Source organism: Ambystoma mexicanum, chromosome 1q (assembly GCF_040938575.1).
Source record: "Ambystoma mexicanum isolate Mex_15411 chromosome 1q, UKY_AmexF1_1, whole genome shotgun sequence".
Classification (NCBI taxonomy): Eukaryota; Metazoa; Chordata; class Amphibia; order Caudata; family Ambystomatidae; genus Ambystoma; species Ambystoma mexicanum.
This window is the reverse complement of record NC_090922.1, coordinates 16,800,786-16,825,345: the sequence shown is the minus strand read 5'-3', so window position 1 is coordinate 16,825,345 and position 24,560 is coordinate 16,800,786. Positions and strand designations below refer to the sequence as shown.

The 24,560-nt window shown below is 47.9% G+C and overlaps 1 protein-coding gene across 3 annotated transcripts in view; it reads left to right on the top strand.

Annotated features, from left to right (window-relative positions):
- NCSTN (nicastrin) overlaps positions 1-24,560 on the top strand; it is a 1,205,995-nt gene that overhangs the window by 965,389 nt on the left and 216,046 nt on the right. For all 3 annotated transcript variants that reach the window (XM_069635427.1, XM_069635426.1, XM_069635429.1), the window contains one exon: positions 7,191-7,286. In XM_069635427.1, coding sequence (XP_069491528.1) covers positions 7,191-7,286 — 96 coding nt within the window. The remainder of the gene's footprint in view (positions 1-7,190; positions 7,287-24,560) is intronic.

The window sequence follows — 24,560 nt, the reverse complement described above, 5'->3', positions numbered from 1 at the left end:
TCACTTTGGACGGATCTTCTACAGAATAATGGACAGAATCCCCGGAAACAACTTTTCATCGTGAGACAACTTCACACAGGGTTTTCTATGCTGACAGGCTTTTTCCCTGTTTTTGGGGGGGCTTGCTCCTCGGGGTTCCTCTTGCCTTGGCAGCGAGGAATATTTTCACCTTACCTGTGTCTCCCACCTCATTAGAAGTCTCTGTAAATCCCGCTCATGTGTTGCCACTTCACAGAAGTGCTTTTATACAAACTGCATGTTCGGTTCCTCCTGCGGGAAGTAATTTAACAGCAGTGCCTGATTTGTCGTGCCTCATGTTTCACCCTAAAGACACCTTTATTTCTGTCCCGCCCCAAGCAACTACGCAGGGGGGCATACTGCGTCCTGATCTTTGTCCTTCTGCAGTTATCACGCCTACCATACCCCTGCCAAACTTTTCTGCATCCTGCATCTGAGTATCAGCGCAATGACCATACTGTTACACCTGTACATGACCTAGTTAGTCTGCATGCTTTTGAATACCAGATCACTGGTTAAGCATGCTGTTGAATTCGCATCTTACATAGAGGAGAAAAAAATTGATATCTGTGCCCTCACAGAAACATGGGGTCACAGAGCTGCTGGCCCCTCTTTGGATTTAGCTATCCCTGACGGGTATAAAATAAGACATAATAGCAAGGAAGGTAGAGATGCGGGTGGCATTAATTTTCAAATCCTCCCTCACCATCTGGAAATTTAAAGGAATAATTATGAATGGCATAGAATCTCTTCATGTTAAAATTGGTTTAAATGCTGAATCTACATCTAATCTTAACCTCATTTACAGACCTCTGTCACTCACAGAAGATTTTTCATTAGCATTGTCAAATTATCTGCTGTCTCGTCTTAAACCTTGCTCTAGCTACCTTATTTTGGGAGACTTTAACTTCTGGTTAGGGGACAAGGACAACTTGACGGCCAGAGGACTGGAACTCGCCCTGTATAATCTAGGCTTCGAACAGTTGATTAATACTCCTACACACAACTTAGTCCATATCCTTGACTGGATTTCATCCATTAATGTCAAAACTAAGGATCTGTATGTTCTATCTTGCCCCTGGTCTGACCATTAATTCGTGCATTTCTCTATTCAGGCAGATTTCCTGATGAAACTGAAATCTAAAAGGCTTCAGAGTTCCTTAAGTAGAAACTTTAAACTAATCACTCGTGAAAGAGTTAAACCCTTGCTGAACCCTTGTATTCATTTTGCAGCTCAAGATTCCTCTACAGACATGGCCAACTCCCTCATATCTAATCTAGAGGGAATCACTAAATCACTGGCTCCCCTTAAAAATAGAAGAATCAAGGAGGAATGAGAAATAAACCCTGGTATACGCCCGAATTGAGAACACTTAAACCCACCACTTTGAAACTCTTTCATAGTTGGAAATCTAGCCCTTTGCCTAACACTTTGGTCAACTATAAAAGCACAGCTAAACCTTATAAATTGGCCATCGTCGAAGGAAAGAAAAATTCCCTCAATGCGAGGATCTCTAAGGCCCAATAAGAGACTAGAAGTCTTTTAAATACTTAGAGCACTCCCCACCTTGCGGCTTCCCTGTGCTCTCCCCACCTTGCGGCTTCCCTGTGCTCTCCCCACCTTGCGGCTTCCCTGTGCTCTTCCCACCCTGCGGCTTCCCTGTGCTCTCCCCACCTTGCGGCTTCCCTGTGCTCTCCCCACCTTGCGGCTTCCCTGTGCTCTCCCCACCTTGCGGCTTCCCTGTGCTCTCCCCACCTTGCGGCTTCCCTGTGCTCTCCCCACCTTGCGGCTTCCCTGTGCTCTCCCCACCTTGCGGCTTCCCTGTGCTCTCCCCACCTTGCGGCTTCCCTGTGCTCTCCCCACCTTGCGGCTTCCCTGTGTTCTCCCCATCTTGCGGCTTCTCTGTGCTCTCCCCACCTTGCAGCTTCCCTGTGCTCTCTATTCAGGTCTCATGCAGGTATCTTGATGCATCTGCTGCTGAGGCTGCCATATGTGAGTACTGGGGGGGGGTGGTCCTGAGGGGAGGAGAATGGAGATCTGCCTGAAATCACACTGTGCGTCAGCGCGTTGATCCGGGATTTGTTACAGCAGCCAACAATTCCCGGCTCAACGCGCTGACGCACAGTGTGATTTCAGGCAGATGCATCAAGATACCTGCATGAGACCTGAATCCCGCCACCATTTACCAACCATCTAGATGGGAGGCGACTCTCTCCAGACCCGACAACACCTTTTTGAGTCCAGTGCCCTCGACTCACTAGGACCCAACGAAAGAGGTTCTACTTGAATACATTATGAAATATGAGCACATCCGGCCCTGAAGATGGATTAATGGAATCTGAAAAGTGTTGGCACCTCATACCAACTAGGAGTGCTTTTTTATGTTGAAAATTTCAAAAGGATTTATGTTGGAAACTGTACATGTTATCACCAATGATGTAATTGGGACACAACTTGTCATACTCATTCGATTCACCTTCTTTTTGGTTTACCCGAATTTTTCATAGCTCAAACCGTACCATTGTTGTATTTTGAATTACTGTATTTTACGACACCCTTCACGGTGCACTGTGGAAACTAACAGTGCAACAGACAGACTTTTGTTTATATGAAACCTGTTTACTTTCTGTTTTAACCTGTTTTGATTCAGTTTGGTCCTTTTCCTTGCCTCACTCCAGCAGGCGGACAGAAATATTGAAATACACACTTTAATGGTTACGTATTGTGTTAAACTATTGAGCACAGTTGTATGCTGCTAGCCATCTAAATTACAAATTTATAGCCTCAACTGTTATGGATATGTGACTCATTGGAACCATCTAACTTCTGTTCTAGTTGAGATATTTGACCTATATTATCCCACAAGGAGTGCAGCTTTGGGCTCCTGGTCGGCAACGTCCAGGGTGTGTGTTTTTTGTACCTATGTATTTTGATCTCGAGTGGCCTCGAGATTTTCCCAGCCGCACCTGAAATTTATCTTACTCTACCGGATGAGACATACTAATACACTACCCTACTTACGAGGATTATCTTCTTATTGAACTTATATTTGCCTAATTCAGTAGTGCCTCCCACCCCCCCTATCTCCTCATTGAGAGCACAGAGAAGCCACAAGATGGGGGCGAGCACAGAGAAGCCGCAAGATGGGGAGAGCACAGAGAGGCTGCAGAGTGGAGAGAACACAGAGAGGCCCCAGAGGGCAGAGAGGGAGTGAGACAAAGACCAGGTCTGGAGCAGGGAGAGCTCTAAGAAGCCCCAGAGTGGGGTATGAGAATGATACCAGCCCCAGAATGGGGAGACCGTGATGAAGCCTGATAGTCGGAGAAGAGAAAGATGAAAGCCCCCAGAGTGGGGAAAGTATAGAGAAACCTCAGAGTGGACAAAGGAAATAAGACCATTCCCGGTTTGTGAGGAAGAACAGATGAGAGAGACTGAAACCAACTCCAGAGGAGGGAGAAAGCCAAGAAGCCCCAGAGTAGGGAGAGAGAAACACCAGAACCCCAGAGTGAAGAAAGAAGGAAGAAACCCCAGGTTGGGGAGCAGGCATGAGAGGAAGAGACTGAAAAGATACAAACTGCATGTTTGGGACTCTGCCAATAGTAAAAAGACACACAGTGGGGTCCAGAAACTAGCTTCTGTCCCTTTATTCGGGCAATGGTCCAAAGTATATCTTGATTGTATTTGTGTTTTTCTTTTCAGAGGTAGTGAGAAGAAACTAGGTTTGAATAGGATTCTGGACCCAAAGACTTTATGTATTGCATCCTGATGAGCACCCTTTTTACTTGTTACATTTAGAGTAGGGGTTAGATCTTAGACTTAGGGAAAGAGTTGAATTTTTTAACTTGAAAAATTAAAATAGATTTCATATAATATGCCTCCTTGTCCGTCTCCTGAATCTGACCTACCACAGGACCTACGATTGGGTTTATGAGTCTACTATAAATAATGCTCCCTGCCTTCATACATGTTGTAATATGCAAAATACACACCAGTTGGGAGATTTCTTGCCTCCAATAACCTAACTTCCTGCCTATTCACAGAATACTTTTTATTCAGGGTATTCGTATTCCACTTCCTGATACTGCACTTTTCTGACTGAGTTTGAGAGAGGTACTATTAAATATTAAATCAATGATATAGTCTTAAAGTACTACGTACCGAAAATAGAAAATTAGAAACACTCTGGAAATCCAACCCCTCTCTAAAAAACAAAACTAACCTTACCACTATCACTGCCACCTACAAAAAATAGATAATCCGCGCCAAAGAAGAAACTTTTAATAACAGAATAAACCAAGCAGCCTCCAGTTCCAAAGAATTATTTAACATCCTAAGAGAGCTAGAAAACCCTAACCCACTGGCAGACACTTGCACCAAGGATAAACTATGGTGCACTAGCATACAAAATGCCCTCTCTAACAAAATGTATGGGCTCCAGACCAAAATAGCTGATAAAAGAACACACCTTACCACTGGTAACCCTACTACATCGACACCACCTTCCACTGCAAACCTCAATTCAGGATTCAAATTCAATTCTCCATACCTGAAGTTCAAAAATTAAAGCAGCTCTAAAACCTTCCAACTGTATAGGCGACAGCTGCCCTGCTCAGATTATAAAAGATGCAGCTAGAGATCTAGCCCCTTTCATCACCAAACTCCTCTTTAACCAGTAACTCTGTCCCAAGTAACCTGAAACAGTCTTGGGTCCTCCCTCTACTGAAGAATCAAACAATAGATCCGGCTATACCCACCAACTATAGACCTATAACGACAGTTCCCTTCTTATTGAAAATTTTGGATAGAGCTGCATACTTGCAAATTCAAGACTACCTAGAAGCTAACCAATTACTCGGAACCCATCAATCTGGCTTCAGACCTCAGCCTGGAACGGAAACTGCCCTTGTTGACCTCAAAAGCCAGATTGACGCTCCAAAAGACAAAGGCAAAGTTGCCATCCTACTCCTCTTAGACTTATCAGCTGCCTTTGATCTGGTAGACCACACAATATGATGTGGTCACCTATCATCGGCAGCTTACTTCTCCTCCTCGGCAGTCACATGGATCCAAACTTCCCTTGCAAATAGAACAATGCGTGTCTTTTCACCGACTGCCGCGGCTGACCCAATCCCCATCACCTGCGGGGTCCCCCAAGGCTCCTGCATATCGCCCACTTTGTACAATATTTTTACAAAGCCACTATTTGACAAACTGGACCGTCTGGGTGTCACCTGCACTAATTATGCACATGACACCCAGATACTCTTATCACTATCAGGAACATACGACACGGACGTCGGCCGGATTAATGTAGTCTACACCATCATTCAGGCATGGATGGCAACACATGGCCTCTGTCTGAATGATGATAAGACTGAGTTACTCCAAGTCGGCTCCCCTAACAACATTCTAAAGTTGAGCCCCAACTACACAAACATCCCCATTGATGGGAATAATATACATGTCGCCAAAAATGTAAAAACCTTACGTTTTTACCTCGATGCCCATTCTAATCTAACTAAACAGGTAAACATGACCGCCACCGCCTATACCGGCAAGCTGATTAGGGCATGCAGACCATTATTGTCCTCTAACAGTTGCCTGACACTGGCCAGAGCTCTCATACAATGCAAATTGGGCTATTGTAATGGCCTATACTTGGGTGCAAATAAATCCATGATAAACAAACTGCAGATCCTGCAAAATAATGCGCTTAGAGCAGCACTAAACATCCCTATAAGAGAGCATATTTCCGTTACCAGAAAGCAACACAAATGACTTTCCATAAAAGAGAAAATTGACCTAAAAACTTCTGCCTCACTCCTAAAGCTCTCAACCATCAAGCCCCACCATATCGCACCTGTAAATTCATCTGGAAACCGTTTCCCAGAATCACAAGATCTTCCAACACCGCCTGCCTAGTGGTGCCCAGGTACAACCTTAAAAGAGCCGGCAGTGCCAGTTTCCCAGTTGTAGTGGCACAGTTATGGAACTCACTCCCACAGAATATTAAAACCATTCAAGCTTTTGATAAATTCCAAAGTCACGTTATCACATGGCTACTCAACAAAAACTAACTTTACCATGCTATACCACATCTTACTGCGCTTACCTTTTTTGACCTACCAATTATCCCTGCATACTGTCTATTTTATATGTACTTTAATTTTATGTCGACTATATAAAATTGTATTTCACCTGTATGAAATGTACCATGTAACCGTTATCCTAGCGCCCAGATACCTTTGGGTCAGACGCACTATATAAATAAAATAAACAAACAAACTATTAGCACATAAGGGAAGTGTCGGGTGGGTTTTCCTTACCATTTGTTTGGCGTACCTATCCTTTTGTCACCAGGAAGCATGGATTTATTTACATTTAAAGCAGCAGAGTGGGTCCATGATGGATATTTTGTGTGCAGAGATGTTTTTTCCTGCCTCCTGAATGGGTCTTGGGAAGTCAAGATAATGTCTTCGGGCACCTGATGTCAAACTCGTGCCCAACATTCGGTAGGCTGAGCAGCATCCAGCCTTGGCACTCAGGTGCACAATAATCTGGAATGTGGAGGTGCACTTGCAAATCCCCTCCATTACCAACTCTGAGTAGCAACTAGTAGCTAGTTGGCAACCCTGTTTTTGAGAGCCTTCCCTGCCCCCGTTTTTCCCAACGAAGGATGACCAGAATTTGATTGTCATCTCTCATACCTTTTTTGCTTTATATTGCAAACGTTCAAAATGTATAATAAAAGCATATGATTTTGTTATGCCTGAATTTCCTGATATCCCAGTGAATTTGTCTGTTCTGGTAATGGTTTAATTCAGAAACAAATATTGTGCTTTGTCAGCAGTTATTTCATATATTCATTATACTTTAAGATTACGGTTTCATTTATAGTCATTTAAAATGTTATTTTAAACATGCTTTTTTAAGAAGGAAAATTAGAATGGACAAATTCTTGCTTTCGCATCTAAAGAACACTGCCAAACTGGTCTACCCTCATGATTCACCGCTTAAATATAAACTGGATCTCTTATTGACCCAACATTTTCACTAATAATGGGCTTTTTTGTTTTAGAACTGCCTTTCATTAAGGCTTTGAAACAAAGTTTACTTGATGTATAAGTGGCTTACAAATGCACAATAAATAAATAAAACTCTTGATTCCCAGGCTTTAACTGAAGTTGCTACTGTGGTCGCCCGAGGACTATACAAACTCGCAGGGGGAAGCGATGCATCATCCATTATAAAAGCAGATCCTAAAACGGTAACTGAACCCCATATATCTGTTTACTTTCCAAATTATGATATTCACATTGCCATCTGTGATCTAGTTGAAACACATGACTATAAAATGACATTAGTATGGTTTGTGTACATATTCTTTCTTAGATGGCTGGCTTAGAAGTTAATAAAACAACGCCTTTCTTGAAATCGGAATGTCCTCTGCATTATCAGCTTTCTTTTGCAACACTGCCATTCTTAAACCTCACTATAAATACAAATAGCAATCCATTTTGCTTCATGCCCCTCAGTGTTTGTTCAGACAAACAGCTTTAAATCATTTTTATTTCCTAAAAGGTATCTGAATAAATGAATTGGTTAGACTTTAAATGGAACACTGCAGGGGAAAATAGCTAGATTCTAGATTTGCTCTGTAGAAAAATCCAACTATTGTTTAAAAAATGTTCAAAATATTTAATAACTTAAACATACTTTGCGTTTTGGGCTAATAAATTAACTGCCAACATCTGCATTTACCATGGTGGCAACAGGTTTGAATCCTATCGGTTCTACTCGGTCTCTGATCGCTTTGATGCTCTTTAAATGAGTTACATTTATTTGTAAAACTGGTCCTTCGTGCCTTTTTTGTAACGTATGTGTCATATATCATGAAATCAGCTTCTTTTCAATTCGAGGGTATTTTCCAGCTGGATAATACATTGCACTTCTCTGCTGAGATTTATAATTGCACAATTCATATATTATATGTATTTTCTAATTCGGAAAGCAATTATGTGTTTTATTTGATCACTCAAAGGGCTTAATGGTTTAGAAACGTATTTGATTCATGTTATCCTAATCTGTTTATGTATTGGGTTTATGGATTACCAGTGACATCCCATATATCATTTGTGTATTGATTGTAAAGCATTTCTTTTTTTGTTTACTTTTATTTATTCACTTAGTCGTACAGCGGAACAAATAATCTCAAACGTATTCACTTTATAACCTCTTCACAAGGCCCCTGTTCAGAATCCTTGATGCCTTGGGCATCTCATATACCAACTATGCAGATGACACCCAGGTGCTCATCCCACTCTCGGATGACTATCCAACTAATATGAACACCCTCAACTCCATTTACTCCACAATTCAATCATGGATGGCAGATAACTGGCTTTGCCTCAATAGTGAGAAAACAGAACTTATGCTGGTTGGATCCCCCTCCACACTGGGTAAATTTGACAAGGAGTATCGTTCATTCACCATTGACAACATTTCCATCACAGTGTCTCAGGCAATCAATACACTGGGCGTGTATCTTGAACCTAGCCTTACCATGGATAGGCAGGTCAATGCTATCGCCTCCTCTGCAGCCTATCACTCTAAATTGATCAATGCTGTTAGGCCATTCCTGTCCCAACAGAACTGCATCACCATAGCCAGGACCATGATTGGCTCAAGGTTGGACTATTGCAATGCCCTCTTTGTTGGTACCTCCCAAAAAAATCTGGCTAAACTCCAGATAGCACAGAATAATGCCTTAAGGGCCGCAACAGGCATCTCACGCAGGGAACACATTTCGGGGGTCAGGAGGCAGGTACACTGGCTACCCATTAAGGAAAGGATTGTCTTCAAAACGCTTGCCCTTAGACATAAATGTCTTCACAGCCTGGCACCTATGTACCTAGCTCAGAGGATCACCAAACAGACTGCATCAAGACTCTCGAGGTCCGCTTATGCTAACCGTATTACTGTTCCTCACACACACACGCACAGTGCGTGCTGGAGGCTCTAGCTTCCCAACCATGGCTGCTACCTTCTGGAACGACCTCCCAGCCCAGATCAGGTCGATCAACTCTCATGCAGTCTTCCGGAAGGCCTTAAAAACTAGGCTGTGTGTCTCAAAGGGCCTGTCCCAAAGAGCTATGTACTGCATATGTAACCATCCTCTCTCCCATCTACTGTATTATGAATGGGTTTGCCACACTATGCTATGCACTCCCTGTACTATGCAATGTAACCTATGAGCAACTGTAGCTTATCAAACTGTCTTTAAGCATCTGTCCATGGGCCGCTTCCTGTAACCCTCAAGCAAGCCTTTGTAAATTTCCTTATAGCGCCTCAATACCTGTGGGCTGTAGTGCGCTCTACAAATCCAAAAATAACATCAAAAGATGACGGTAGCATAGTATAGGTGGGTAAGATACATCAGGAGGCCAGTGAGCAACAATGAGCGTAGACCAGAGATTTACAATATAGACTGTTTATCAATAGTAATACACATATTATTCATCCAGAGGAAGCAAAGGATGCTAGGCATAATGCTGACAAATAAGAGGATCGGAACAGCAAGTTATCAATATCCCTCAGGACTGCACCATAGGGTATTCGTTCTTAACTTACAATTTCAATGAGGCCAGTATGCTTTGTTGAAGAGCTACATCCTGCAACACTGCCAGATTAGAAAGGATGGTGATCAGGGACTGGATAGCTGAAAGACAAATGAGGACATCATTAGGCGACAAAGAGCCCCAGAGGGCCACAGTTCTGGCTGATTATTTAAGAAAAGAGTGCACAGGGTTTCCTTCAGCAACATAAAAAAATTGCCAATTCATGTGTCATGCACTTAATGGTTGTGAGGGCAGAAGAAAGAAGTATGGTATCTTATAAAACAGCTTCCTAGAGGGATAGGATCACGACAAAACTATACATTGCGTTTTACGCGTTGACCGCTTAGAAAACAGCATTTCTCCCATATACAATAAGTTAAAACGAAATTGCATAAAAACTTCACTAAAGCCCCTATCTGAGCATTGTTTCAGGTAGGACGGAAGAGCCCCTCTCATTTTGCACTCCAAGCTGTTTTCTTTTGTCAATCTAAAATGTCCTCTCTCGCCACAGTTGTTCACCCAGTCTAGATGTAAGATTTTTCGTTCTGCTTTCCTCGGGTGATCTAGCAACATCTCTTGAGATACATTGAGCCTTCCTAATATTTGTTGGCACTGTTGGCAGAATATTCGAAATGGCTTTCCTGTCCCAGTCCCCATTTGAGCTCCCATTGCAGCATACAAAGAATCGGGGAATTTATAATTAATTTTCAAAATAAGAACAGCATCTTCATCTGAACTAACGAAAGGCGTGAATTCAATCCAGTTTGAAGAGGAGGATAGAAAATGGAACACAAGATGGAACCAAAATCACCTTCCTCCAAATCATTCCTCTGACTTATTCAGTTCCATATTTAACTGGCTATATATTTCTAGCCCATATGTTAATGAAGGAACGATTTTACCTGTGTAAAATAATATCGGGTTGAAACATGAATCGAAAAAAGATTGTTTTAATGTGTTTCATTTGTCCAATGTACTGGATCCCTCACACCAAGAATGCTAACTTCCCAATCTTATACTCCATTGGCCTTAGGAGAGGGTACCCCTATTTGCAGGGTTTCAGCTATTGGTATGGACTCTAGTTTCCATCTGAAGTTTGTCTTCCTAAATTTCTTTCCATTGTAACATAAGATCCAACAGCCCAAACCAAGCTCGATATTAAAACTCAGCTAGAAGAATTCAAGGGGGTGGTGGAGCGGGAGGTATGCTACTTTGATAGTCGGCTGCCACACAGAGGTATGGAGAGCAAGAGCGCCCAGGCAAACTCCTGGCTAAGATGGTTAGAGGGGAACGTAGAAGCACTAATATCCCCTGCATAACACGGCCAGACGGGGAAGTGGTTACAGATCAGGAAGAAAAAGGGAAAGTCTTTTACGACTTTTCGCAGGCTTAATCTCCCCGCAAAGTGTAGCTACAGAGGAGGAAATAGATAGATACCTGGAAAAGATACCTACCACGCTCTTGTCAGTCGAGACGAGGGAATCCTTGGAATGCCCTCTGACGCAGGCCGAGATAACAAAAGCGATTAAGTCCTTACCGAACGGGAAGGCGCCAGGATCTGACGGGTTCGGAGGTGAGTTCTATAAAGAATTTGCTGAAATCCTGGTACACCGACTCCAGGCAGTCTGGACCGAGGCCCTAGAAATAGGTAAGCTTCCAGCTACAACACGAGAAGTGATCATAACTCTGTTGCTTAAGCCTGGGAAGCTGCCTGAAGGATGTGGGTCCTATAGACCGCTCTCACTAATAAATACAGACACGAAAATCTTTGCAAAAATACTGGCAATGCGATTGAACCCATTGATGCCATATATGGTCCATGAGGACCAGGCAGTTCTTGTGCTGGGTAGATCCACGGCAACAAACATCCGTCGCTGCTATAACATACTTGCATCGATACCTAAGTATACACAGGGAGTGGCACTAGCATTGGACATGCAAAAGGCCTTAGATACAGTCTACTAGCCCTTCCTTTTTAGGGTGCTCAATAACTATGGGTTTGGACTGAACTTCGTGAATGGGGTACGGATACTTTACACGCAACCGCATGCCAGAGTTTGTGTCAGTGGGACCCTGTCGGCGATCCTCAAGTTGGCTGGAAGCACCAGACAAGGCTGCCCGCTATCGTCCCTACTTTTTGCACTGGTTATAGAGCCACTTCTCCAGCATGGGGTCTGGCATGGATTCACATGCTCATGAATATTTCCCGTCGTCAGGCTGGGAATCCTCGGTAAAAAAAAAAACAGTATCAGTTTAGTTTCTGATCTGTCTTTCGTAGTAATAACCAATCACTGATCTCTGCGCCATACTGACCACAGCCAATGACTGCCCTCTACCTAAGCCCCGCCTCTGGCAGCCATCTTCAGATTTTTACCGCACGTTCATGTGTTGGGATCCTCGTGCTATTGCTCTCGAACGTTAGTGCTATTTTTTTCACGTTTTTTCTCAAAAACTTCGTTTTTTCGGTCAAAAGAGCCTCAAGCTCCACCGACTCTCCATCCGATCAACGGGGATCCGTGTCGGATTCGTCTGCGTCCCTCAAGGGTGAAGATTTCGTCGAGCTACGCTTTTGGAGGACTCCAGAAGTTTCTCAGGCCCGGTCATGGCCCAGGAGAAGGGAAGCTCGACGCCCGGAAAGCTGTTCAGGGTCTGCCCTGGATGCCAGCTGCAGAACGTCTTCAAGGAGGACGAACACTCTTTTTGTCTTTACTGCCTACATGAGGACAAGACGCACGTGGAGAAGGACTGTGCGTTTTGCGGCAACATGTCGGAGCGGACCATGAAGGACCGCCATCAACGTCTCGCCAACTGGCTAGAAGGGAAGAGCCCGTCCGGCGAGAAGAGGAGGAAGAAATCCGAGCGGTCTTCTAAGACCTTTGAGGACGCCCCGGCGACGGGGGTCCAACATAAGGCCAAGCACCGCGAGTCCGCTGGCAACGGGAGCGCCGAACGGTCGGGCTCTACGGGCGCCAGGCAGGGCGCACCCTCCCCGGTACCATCAACCACGAGCCAACGCTCTGGGTCGGGTAAGAGGAAGGCCGAGCACCCGGCGAAGCTCCTGGAGAGGCCCCGGTCGAGCTCGAAGGCGGAGGGGGAGCGAGGCAGTGTCCCCCCCCTCAAGGATAAGGCGGTGAGCGCACCTAAGGTGGTGAAGGCCTTAATCCATCCGGCCAAGCCCTCTATCGAAACTGTCGCGGCGGCCCTGGCTCAGCCTGTGGAGGCTACACCAGTGGTGGCGACTTCGGGGCTCAGAGTCTCCCTGCCACCTCGGAGGGAGTCCTCTTTTGTGCCCATCGATAGGACCCCCGTGAAATCCCCCGTGGGGAAGAAAAAGGGGGGGCAGGGCGTCGTAGATTCGGCTTCAACCTCGGAGGAGGAGCTGGTCGAGGTCTTAAGCCACGGCCTCGGCGTGGAAGAAGACCGGCCCGTCGGGATGGATCCCGACGCAGGTACCGACAGGGCCCCTGATCGCCCGTCGGATTCCCCTCTACCAGCGCCGCAAGACAACTCGGCGGCCATTTTGTTGGCTATACAGTCCTTATGCTCAGAGATAAGGACGAGACTACCGTTGCCGACGGAGGAACCTCTCCCGTCGGGGGACCCAGAACCGGGACCTTCTGGTGTTCCCCCTACCAAGAAAAGAAGGATCCACCCTCCACCTCCTTTTCAGCCGTCGCGCCCCGTCCAGCCCTCCTCCCCGTCCACCCGAGGGGATGATACGTGGACTGACACGGCAGCGACGGGTACAGACGACGAGGTATACGACGAGGATCTGCCGTCGTCACCTCCCACCAGGGCTTCTCCGCCCGACGAGATTGGATCGTTCCACTTCATGGTCGCCAGGGCATCCGAGCTTTTCCAACTCTGCCCTGAGGAGAAGAAAAAGGAAGGATTCCTTTATCAACGGCGCGAGGCCAAGAGGAAGACGGTCCTCGCAGTGCCTCTATTGGACGACATTTGGGATGAGGGCCTCACCCTCCTCAAGAACCCTTCCACGACGCCAGCTAGAAGAGACCAGTACGAGAAGAAGTACCGGGTCCCGGACACGGCCCCCCTGTGCCTCCGGGCGCAGCCTACCCCTGACTCCGTCGTCTCCGCGGCGGCCAGGAAGAAAGCGGGGTGGGTGCAGCCTCCACATCGACTTCCCCACCGGACGGCGAGGGAAAGAAATTGGACGCTATGGGACGCAGAGTCATCTCGTCTGCAGCGACGACGATTAAAGCGGCCAACGCCTTGGCTATCGTGGCCCGCTACGACAGGGAGCTCTGGTACAAACTGGCTCCCCTGCTGAACTTCCTGCCGGACGACAAGAGGGCAGAGGCCCTGGAGATCCTGCAGGAAGGTGAGGTGGCTTCGGACCACGCCATTACCGTTGCGACGGACATCGCCGACACTGGGTTCCGCCAGTTGGGCAACGGCGTTTGCCTTAGGCGGCGTGGATGGCTCAAGGCTACGGACTTCCGTCAAGACGTTCAGACCAGAGTCCTGGACATGCCCTTCGATGGGAACAACCTGTTTGGGAAAACAGTGGACGATTCCCTTCAGGCCATTAAAGCGGACACTGAGACGGCCCGGGCCCTTGGAGTTCTGCAACAACGACGGACGCCCTTTCGGAGCAGCGGAGGCAAGGGCGCCTCCAAAGGTTCCGGCGGTGGTTTCTCCACCTACCGTCAAGCGGCCCGCTCGTCGTCTCAGGAGGCCTACAGAGGACGAGGCAAGTCTAGCGGACCCCGCCGTCGTCGCCAAGGAGGTCAAGGCGGCAAAGCCTCGTCGAAGCAGGATTGAACCGGCCGTGGGGTCGGGCCCCCACCGAAGCACCCCGGTGGGAGGCCGGCTGGCGAGCTTCGTCAGCGTGTGGGAGTCCATCTCCACCGACCGTTGGGTGCTGGACGCCTTGGCCCGGGGCCACTCGCTCGAGTTTCAAAGAAGGTGTCCGCGCGTCCCCCCCGTGGCCAGGAAAGAACTTCACGTCCCTCAACTTCTCCTGGAGGTAAAGGCGATGCTCAGGAAGGGCGCCATCGAACCCGTCCCAAAGAGGCTTCGGGGCTCCGGAGTTTACTCGAGATACTTCCTCGTGAAGAAGAAGACGGGGGGATGGCGCCCCATCCTGGACCTGCGACGTCTGAACAAGTTCATCAAGGTGCAGAAGTTCCGGATGGTCACCCTCCAGCATGTCCTGGGTCAGCTGGAGGAAGGAGACTTCCTGTCGTCGTTGGATTTGGAGGATGCCTACTTCCATATTCCCATCCTAAAGGGGCACCGAAAATTCCTCAGGTTTGTGGTCCAAGGGCGTCATTACCAGTTCAAAGCCCTCCCCTTCGGACTATGGTCGGCACCCAGGGTATTCACCAAGTGCCTCGCACCGGTGGCGGCACAGCTGCGCCGCGAGGGGGTCCACGTCTACCCCTACCTGGACGACTGGCTCATCCGAGCCAGGACGAGGGAGCTTGCCGTGGTTCACACGGCAAGGACCGTCCAACTTCTCACAGACCTGGGATTCTCCGTGAACTACGCCAAATCCCGCCTGGTACCCGCGCAAGACGCTCTGTTTCTGGGAGCGAGGCTCAACACAGTGTCCCTTCTGGCCTCCCCGTCGGAGGAGAGGACCAGGACCATCCTGGGCAAGGTGCAGCGGATGTTGGTGGCCGACGCGGCCAAGGTGAGGTCCATCAAGTCCCTCCTCGGAATGATGTCTTCCTACATCTACCTCGTTCCCATGTGCAGGCTCCGGATGCGCCCGTTGCAATTGTTCCTGGACGCGCGCTGGATCCAAACGACGGGCAGCTTCGAGGAAAGGATCACACTCGACGAGAGTTTCCGACGAGCGATCCGGTGGTGGGGCACCCGCGCATCTGACGGCGGGCATGGACTTCCAGACCCCAGCCCACCAGGAGACAGTGACCACGGATGTCTCCCTGGAAGGGTGGGGAGCGCACACCGAAAATCTGCACGCAAGAGGCCTTTGGCTCCCGACGGAGAAATCCCTACATATCAACGTCCTGGAGCTCCGTGCAGTGTTTTGGGCCCTCCGGTCCTTCCTTCCGTCCCTCAAGGGCAAGGTGGTGAGGATCTTCACCGACAACACCACCACCATGTTTTACATCAGGAAACGGGGCGGAACCAGGTCCCCAGCACTGTCCAAGGAGGCGCAGGACCTGTGGCATTGGGCCGTCGCCCAAAGAATATTTCTGGTGCCGTTTCATCTGGCAGGGATAAAAAACACCATCGCCGACTCAATCAGCAGGGAGCTGCGCTCGTGCCACGAGTGGGAGCTACGGCGGGATCTAGTGGATCGCCTCTTCCGACGGTGGGGCACACCCCAGATCGACCTGTTCGCGACGGCGACGAACTCCAAGTGCCGGAGGTTCGCCAGCAGGTTTACCCAGGCGAGAAGCATGGGCGATGCTTTCTCGTTCCCCTGGGAGGGCCCGTTCCTCTACGCGTTCCCTCCTTTGCCACTGCTAATCCGGCTCGTCAACCAGCTCAAGGGGTCACGGTGCAGGATGATCCTCGTCGCACCTGCGTGGCCGAGGCAGATATGGTTCCCGGACCTTCTGGACTTGTCAGCGTCCCCGCCGATCAAGCTGCCGGTGGACGCGGATCTACTCTCCAGGGAAGGAGGCGCCATCCTCCACCACGACCCGAAATCGCTGAACTTGCAGGCCTGGCTCCTGCAGCGCTAGAGTTTGGAGGATACGACTTACCGGCCGACTGCAGAGAGGTTCTTGCAAAGGCCAGGGCGTCCTCGACTCTTAAATGCTACGGACACAAATGGAAGAGGTTCTCTGTCTGGTGCCACGCACAGAAGATTAACCCTCTATGGATTACGGCTCCCCAAGTACTGCTGTACCTGCTGACGCTGGCCAAAGCTGGACTGGCACACGCGTCCATCAAGATTCATCTTGCTGCGATCTCCCGATACACCAGAACCACGGGGCGGACGTCCTTGTGGTCTCATCGTCTGGTGAAAGAGTTCATGAAGGGACTGTTCAGATCGTTCCCGCCGGTGAAGGCTCCGGCCCCGGCGTGGGAGCTCAACGTGGTGCTGACCAAGCTCATGGGACCTCCGTTCGAGCCTCTGCACTCGGCTCCGTTGAAATTTCTGTCGTGGAAAACAGCGTTTCTTGTGGCCATCACCTCCGCACGACGAGTGGGAGAGATCCAGGCCCTTTCCTGCAAGGCCCCGTACTTGACTTTTCACGACACGAGGGTAGTGCTCAGGACGCACCCCTCCTTCATGCCCAAGGTACCGTCGGACTTCCATCTCAACGAACCCTTGGTGTTGCCTGTGTTCTTCCCGTCGCCTTCGTCGCCGGCTGAGAGGACTTTGCACTCGCTGGATGTGGCTAGAGCGCTGAAGTTCTACGTGGACCGCACGAAGTGTTTTCGGAAGACGTCACAACTCTTTGTGAACTTTGGACTTGTCAATCAGGGGAAGGCTCTCTCGAAGGCTTCCATTTCCAGATGGCTCTCCGGCTGTATCATGTACTGTCACCGGTTGGCAAACTGACCGCTGCCTGGCCGTCCGAGAGCCCATTCCACCAGAGCGATCGCAGCTACCACGGCGTTCCTATCTGGTGTGCCCCTGCTGGACATATGCAGGGCTGCTACGTGGAGGTCGACGCACACCTTCACGAAATTCTACTGCGTCGACCGGGATTCCAGGGAGGAGTCCAGGGTCGGCCAAGCAGTGCTGCGCAACCTGTTCGCCTGAGGTGAGCCTGGTGAGGAGGTAAGATGCTTAATGTTGAGTTTGATGTAATGCTTAATGTTGAGCCTTTGCCACCTCCCGTGGTTGTGCATGTGTGTACTGCTATGTATTCTTTATTCATGAGCATGTGAATCCATGCCAGACCCCATGCTGGAGAAGGAACAAGTTACTTACCTGTAACTGTTGTTCTCCAGCATGGGTCTGGCATGGATTCACATGCGAACCCTCCCGCCTACCCCTCTGCGGCTCTTCACTTGGTCATACTGCCACTTCACGTGCTTCCAAATCTGAAGATGGCTGCCAGAGGCGGGGCTTAGGTAGAGGGCAGTCATTGGCTGTGGTCAGTATGACGCAGAGATCAGTGATTGGTTATTACTACGAAAGACAGATCAGAAACGAAACGGATACTGGTTTTTTCTTTACCGAGGATTCCCAGCCTGACGACGGGGAATATTCATAAGCATGTGAATCCATGCCAGACCCATGCTGGAGAACAACAGTTACAGGTAAGTAACTTGTTCCTTACAGATTTATTAAGGGCCCGACACAGCATGACGGGGATACCTCTAGCAGGTAAAATGGAGATCATCACCTTATATGCAGATGACCTAATGCTGTATTTAAAAGATCCGGATATTAATCTAGGCAGGATATTACACACAGTCAAAGAATTCGGGGAATATTCTGGGCTGAAACTTAACTTCCGAGATGTTCCCCCTCACAGAGGCTACACAAAAACCCACAGAACTACACAGACTTGTATGGGCCCCCATTAAGGTGAAATACATAGGCGTTGAAATAGCCTGCACGCCACAACTGGTGCGCACACTGAACTATGCGGCTATTGTAGAAACGATATGTGTCAAACTTGAGCCTTGGAGGTCCCTCCCTATCTCACTCATGGGCAGACTAGCACTGATCAAAATGATCATTTTACCCAAACTATTTTATCTATTCAGCACAGTCCCTGTATGGCCAGGCAGATCTTTATTCTCCATAATTTAGGGAGTGTGTGTAACGTTCGTCTGGAACGGGCAGCCCAGAGTGAGCTGGCAAAGACTCACACAACCATACACAAAAGGTGGTCTCTCTGCCCCCGACTTTGAATTATATTATCTCGCTGCACAAGCACACTACGCTGCACACTGGATAGAAGGGAACCCTTGGACTCCGCATTCAATGATGGAACGACAGACACTGGGCCTGACGAGGATCCTACACAGATCAGCAGAAGCCAAAATCAGAAATGATAATTCCATCAACCCGGCATTTGTAACATGTACAGCATGGACCAGAATGGCAGGGCGTTCTGGACACAAGACCTTATACCACCCAAACATGCCCTTGTGGGGAGCCCACTACCTCCCCCCTACACTGGACAAGACACTAGCCATACACTGGAGGGACAAGGGCATACACCGGTTCAGAGATCTTTTTCCAGGAAAACCATTCATCAGCTGGGAAAAGATTAAAAGGATTGTGGGGGATAGTCCGGTACAAAAGTTACAGTATATGCGACTGCGTTCTGCCATGGCGAATGAGTAGGAGGTATTCCCTACTGAACCTCCTGTACACTTGGGTCTAGGCTTACATGCTCACTGCCAACGTGACCAAAACATCAATTTCCACATTATACAAAATAGTATTACCCACCAGGGAGGCACCACCTCCAGACGTTAGAGGGAAGTGGGAACATGATCTGGGCCACGCCATCACGGAACAGCAGTGGACAAAGCTATGCACACTGACGAGGAATATCTCTTCGAATTCACGCTATCGGTTAATACACTAAGGTATTACACAGAACCAACTACACCCCCGCCAGGCTACAAACCGTATACCCCACAGCAGAAGGGGAATGTCCCAGATGTGGGAGTGAAGAAGCTAACATACTACACATGCTGTGCTCGTGTACGCGACTCTCAAAATATTGGGCAGACTTGTGTTGCGCGCTGGACGAAATGTCAGACCAACCTATTATGTGGGACGCAGGTATATGCATGTTGGGAACAGTTGATAAAATGAACCCTACATGGCACAAGTTACTTAATCTCAGTCTACTGTTGGCAAAACTGGCTATATTGATGCAATGGAAATGTAAAGAACCACCTTCGAAGTAGGATTGGGAAAAAGATATGATATGGGTGAATGACTGTGAGGAAAGTGTATGCAGGCCTATTACCCGTACATAATCGCCCAGAGAAATACGGAACAGATAGAAGCAATATCTCTCCGATAAATGTGAAAGGGAAGAAAGCTCAGATGCACAGTAATGATATATGTCAAGTGTACCTAATATACACGAACCAGAGTAATGTTGATGATAACACTTCTATATATGATATGATGTTATGTCTGTGAATGTTAAAATAAAAGTTGTAAAAAAAAGAAATACAGGCAGTGTGGCCTCAGCGGGCACGTTATGGGGAACCTTCAAGTTGGTGATCAGAGGGATAGCAATCGCCAAGGCGAATGGGGTTCAGGCTGCAATAGAGAACAACTTACGCAAGGCGGAAACAAAATTAGAAGCCATAAACGGTCAGAGTGATCAACCCAGCGAGAGTGCCCAAGAGGCTATTGCCCTGCGACACAAATGTTTAGCACACTGGGACAGATTGGGGAAGTTACGTTACAGGAAATATGTGGAACGACAGCATGACGAAGGAGCCAAATTGTGACAGTTGCTAGCCTGGTTGTACAAAAGTGAAATTGAGTGGAGCATGATTCGGGCAATCACAGCTAGAAATGGGGGAGACCTGTGAGACACAACAGGATATAAACAAATGTTTTATTATTTTTATAAGAAATTATACGTGGAGAAGTCAGAAACCCATGTGTCAGAGATAGAGGAAGCTTTTACACTGATGGATATCCCCAAGATAGATGCAGAAGCGGTTGACAAGCTTGAAGCCCCGCATAACTATAGAGGAGTTGGAACACACTATAAGAGGGTTGACGTTGGGTAAAGCACCAGGGGCAGACGGACTAAAGAATTTGTGGCAAAGATCATTTCCTCATTGTTGGCCATGCTGAATGAATTATTAGATGAAGGCATTTTGCCGCTGACATTGAGAGATTCAATTATAGTCCCATTGCTGAAGCCTATCAAACCGCATACCGAATGTGGCTCTTACAGACACCTCTCGCTACTCAATCAAGACGGGAAAATACTGACGGCTCTAATGGCTAATTGGTTGACACCTGTAATTCACAAACTCCTACACCCAGATCAGTTAGGTTATGTCCCAAATAGGAATACCGCATGTAATAGGAGATGATTACACCATGTCATCGACCAGACCCAAGACCGCACCCAGCTTATGGCAGTAACCTCGCTGGATGCAGTGAAGGCATTTGACCAGGTTAGGTGGTCATGGCTACTAGCTGTGTTAAAAAGTTTGGGCATGTGCCCCACGTATATTAAATGGGTTAAACTACTGTACAGAAACCCAGTAGCAAAAGTCAAAACAGGCCCCACGACATCGGAACAGTGGAGCTTAAGCAAAGGGACGAGACAGGGTTGTCCTTGGTACCCTATGTTATTTATATTGGCCTTAGAGCCGCTGGCGGTAAACTTACTTAAGGAAAACCACGAGGCAGGCATCAGTATACGGGGTAGCACACATTTAGTCTCCCAATAAGTGGATGATATGCTTCTTTACCTACAACAACCCCAGACTAACCTACAATACATATTGGATGTGTTTTAGCGCTATGCGGATCTGTCTAGGATTACAATAAATTCACAGAAGTCACATTTATCCCCCCTTGCAGGGTATAAGAGTAAACCCCGGAGTGCGTTACCGGAATTATTGATCAAATGGGAAATGGACACATTTAGATATCTGTGGGTAGACCTCTTCCACGACACTAAAGTAGAAGATGTGCACAGCACGTCAAGGGCGGTAACTAAAATAGAGGACTCCATGAAAATGTGGGCCAAGCTGCTCTTTTACTATTGGGAAGGGCTGTGCTGTTGAAAATAGTGTGCTTCCGAGACAGCTGCATTACTTCACAAATGTTGACATATAATATACCCAAAACCTTCTTTTGGACACTGAACGACACCTGCCGACGCTTTCTTTGGCATAACTCGAGATGTAGAATGTCGCTAGAGAAATTACAGAGACCATACAAGCAGGGCGGCATAAAAGTACTGGATTTTGAGGGGTATTTTGTATCGTGTTTACCACATACTGGCTGTTGGACAAACAGACCGAAAATACTGATTTACTACAACCGGCATGCAATGTTCCCTCTAAGCTTTGCACATGTGCGCTTGCCCAGCTTCATCCTGGGTGCCGCTCAGATGATTTGTAGCAGCGCACAAAGACAATTCTCACCTATTCAAAAAGATTTAATAAGGCACAAGCCACAGACAGCAATTACCTGAAATTGTCTCTCTTAAAATAAGCAACTAGTCTCGATATTCTGCTAATTTGCATTACTCTACGATGCACCTAAAATCCCTAACAGCTAACTAAAACACAAGAGGTTAAAAACTAATATGAAAAATTGGCTCCATGAACAGAAGAATCTAACCAAGATATGAAGCAGGACATTTCGGCGCGCCGAACTGGCCGCACAGAAATGTCCTGCTGAACTGGCTGCACAGAAATGTCCAGCTCCGATATGGAGACCTCAGGGAGAGCGGCTAACAAGGTTTCCAGGACTCAAAGGCGGAGCGAGTCTGCAAGCATTGCACCTCTAGCGAGCCTAGTCCACATTGCAGCATTATTGCAGGGCTATGTGTTCGCTCTGTCCGTGAAGCTGTTCCAATTTACCGCTCATATGTGCTACATAAGATAATGGCCCTCATTACGACCCTGGCGGATTTTTTCCGCCATCGACGGACTTTCCGGCCATGGCGTAAAGTCTGTTTACGCCATGGCGGATGGTGGACTTACCGCCCCATTCCGAGGTCGGCGGGGCGGTAAGTCCCCATTGACCCATTTACCCTTCCCCATTCCCATTTCGGCCTCATAGGGTATAATGGGAGTGGGGAAGGAGTTAATTACGCCACCGTAAATTACGGTGGCGTAATTAACACCAAGGTCCCATAGCGCCATGGATTTTTACGCCCGCAAAAAGCGGGCGGAAAAATGACCATGGCGCTATGGGAACTCGTAGTTGGCGGTAAGGGGTCGGCGCAGCTAACGCTGGCGCAAACCCCTTACCGCCAGGGTCCTAATGAGGCCCAATGACACAAGGCTCGTTCTCTCCACAAAGTACAGAGAAACCACCCCCAAACAATCGACCATCCGTGTTTCAGTGCACACATAGGGGTGTGTCTATATTATTCCCAAAGTTGCACAGCATTTATTGTTCGCATTGGCTCAATGGCGCATTGTGGGATGTGGTGCCGGTTGCCTTAGCCCACTCAGCTGTCTGTGTCTTGAGATAGATGGGGAAAGAGAGCCCCCGAGTGCGCGCTGGAGAGAATCCCACGGCGTGCCTAAACATCCCAGCGCTAAAACATCTTGTTGCGGAACTGCCCGCGCTTAACTGGCCATGGCGAATCGGCCCGCGCCGAACCGGTGGTGCCGAAACAGTGTACCGACCAAGATATGCCTGCACACATTCACCAAATATGTTCCCTCCCCACCCATGACTCCTAAACCTGACTCTCACACTTTTGCCTTATGACTCTAACTTCTGCCTCATAGCACATTAAGATAATACAGGACAACCTTGACTCTTCCTCTCTTGGCTTTGCGAAACGTTAGCAGACGTGTACCTACATCCACTTGTTTTATGTTTGTTGTAGCATGAATAATGTTCACACGTGAAAATGTATACTACTCATTGTGCTCTACCAAAAACGTCACCCATACTATATAATCGAACTACCAGCTCAAATATCGGATACTGAGTGTAAGTAAGTAGGCTATTTGGATGTGTAACCAAATCCCATACTTCCTCTTCTTTGTACATATGTCATGCAAGTGCTTTGAAGCAGCCCCCTTGTAAGTTAACGCATTATAAAACTCAAAATATTAATTTGCCCTCTAAAGTTTTGAAAAGACAAATGTAATGCTCAGCGTCTCCTACGGTAGCATTACTGACATTACCCTATGATATGATATGGCATTTATAACGTGCCTATACACAAGTGTTTCAAGGTGCGACGAGGCAAGGGAGGGGAACCAGAGGGAAGATATAGACAGCGATCCTACTAGGCCAGGTGACATTCAGATTGTGCAAGTGCAGTGGAGGGGGGGAAAGGGAATGGTGCGGGGGAAAGGGGAGGGGGCAGTGCAGTACATAGGATAACAGTAAAAAAATAAAGTCAAATAATAAATAAATAAAAAGTGTGGCAAGTGCAAGGGTAAGTGCAGACATCAGGTGTCAAGTGCTAACAGGGGCTGTAGGAATACAGCAGCAGTACCCAAATGCAACTGTTGCCAGGGGGTCAGTGCAGGTGTGCAACTGGTGAGGAGGGGACCTGAGCCCGAGATCAGAGGGTAGCCGGATAACCAATGCAGTTTCAGATTCAGCCGAGAGATCAGCATGGGAGAGAAAGCAGAAGCAAAGATGAAGTTCTTGAGGTGCTTCCGGAGATGGTTCTCCTCAAGTTTCAGAGAGGCAGGGAGGCTGTTCCAGAGGGAAGCCCCAGCAGAAAAAAAGAGATCTACCACCAACTCACTGCTTGGAGGTGGATAAGCGAAGAGCTCAAGAAAGAAGATATTTAGGAAGAGAGAGATTTGAAGGTACTGAGCCCCATAAGGCCTTGTGGACAATGCAGAGGGCCATGAACTTAATCCTTGCCAACACTGGGAGCCAGTGCAGAGATTTCAGTCCTGGAGGGATACGATCCCTGGGCTTGAGGCCAAGGACAAGTCTCGCAGTCCTGTTTTGGATGAGTTGCAGAAAGCTGAGAGTAGAGGCAGTCAGATTTAGAAAGAGTCTGTTGCAGTAGTCCGACCTAGAGAGAACCAGAGCTCTGGAGACAGAGCTTCTGGGGGAAGGCGAGGAAAGGAAGAATACCTCTGAGGAGGTGCAGCTGGTATTGTGACTTCTTAGAGACGTCTGAGATGTGAGGAGAGAAGGAAAGTGTGAAGTCGAAGATGACCCTGAGGTTTTTAGCCTCACAAGTGGGAGCAGGAAGAGGGCCAAGAGAGGCCGGCCAGAGAGTGTCAGGGAAGGAGGGAGCAGGTGTGCCAATGAGGAGAATCTCAGTCTTGCTGGCATTAGGGCAGAGATCATTGGCAGC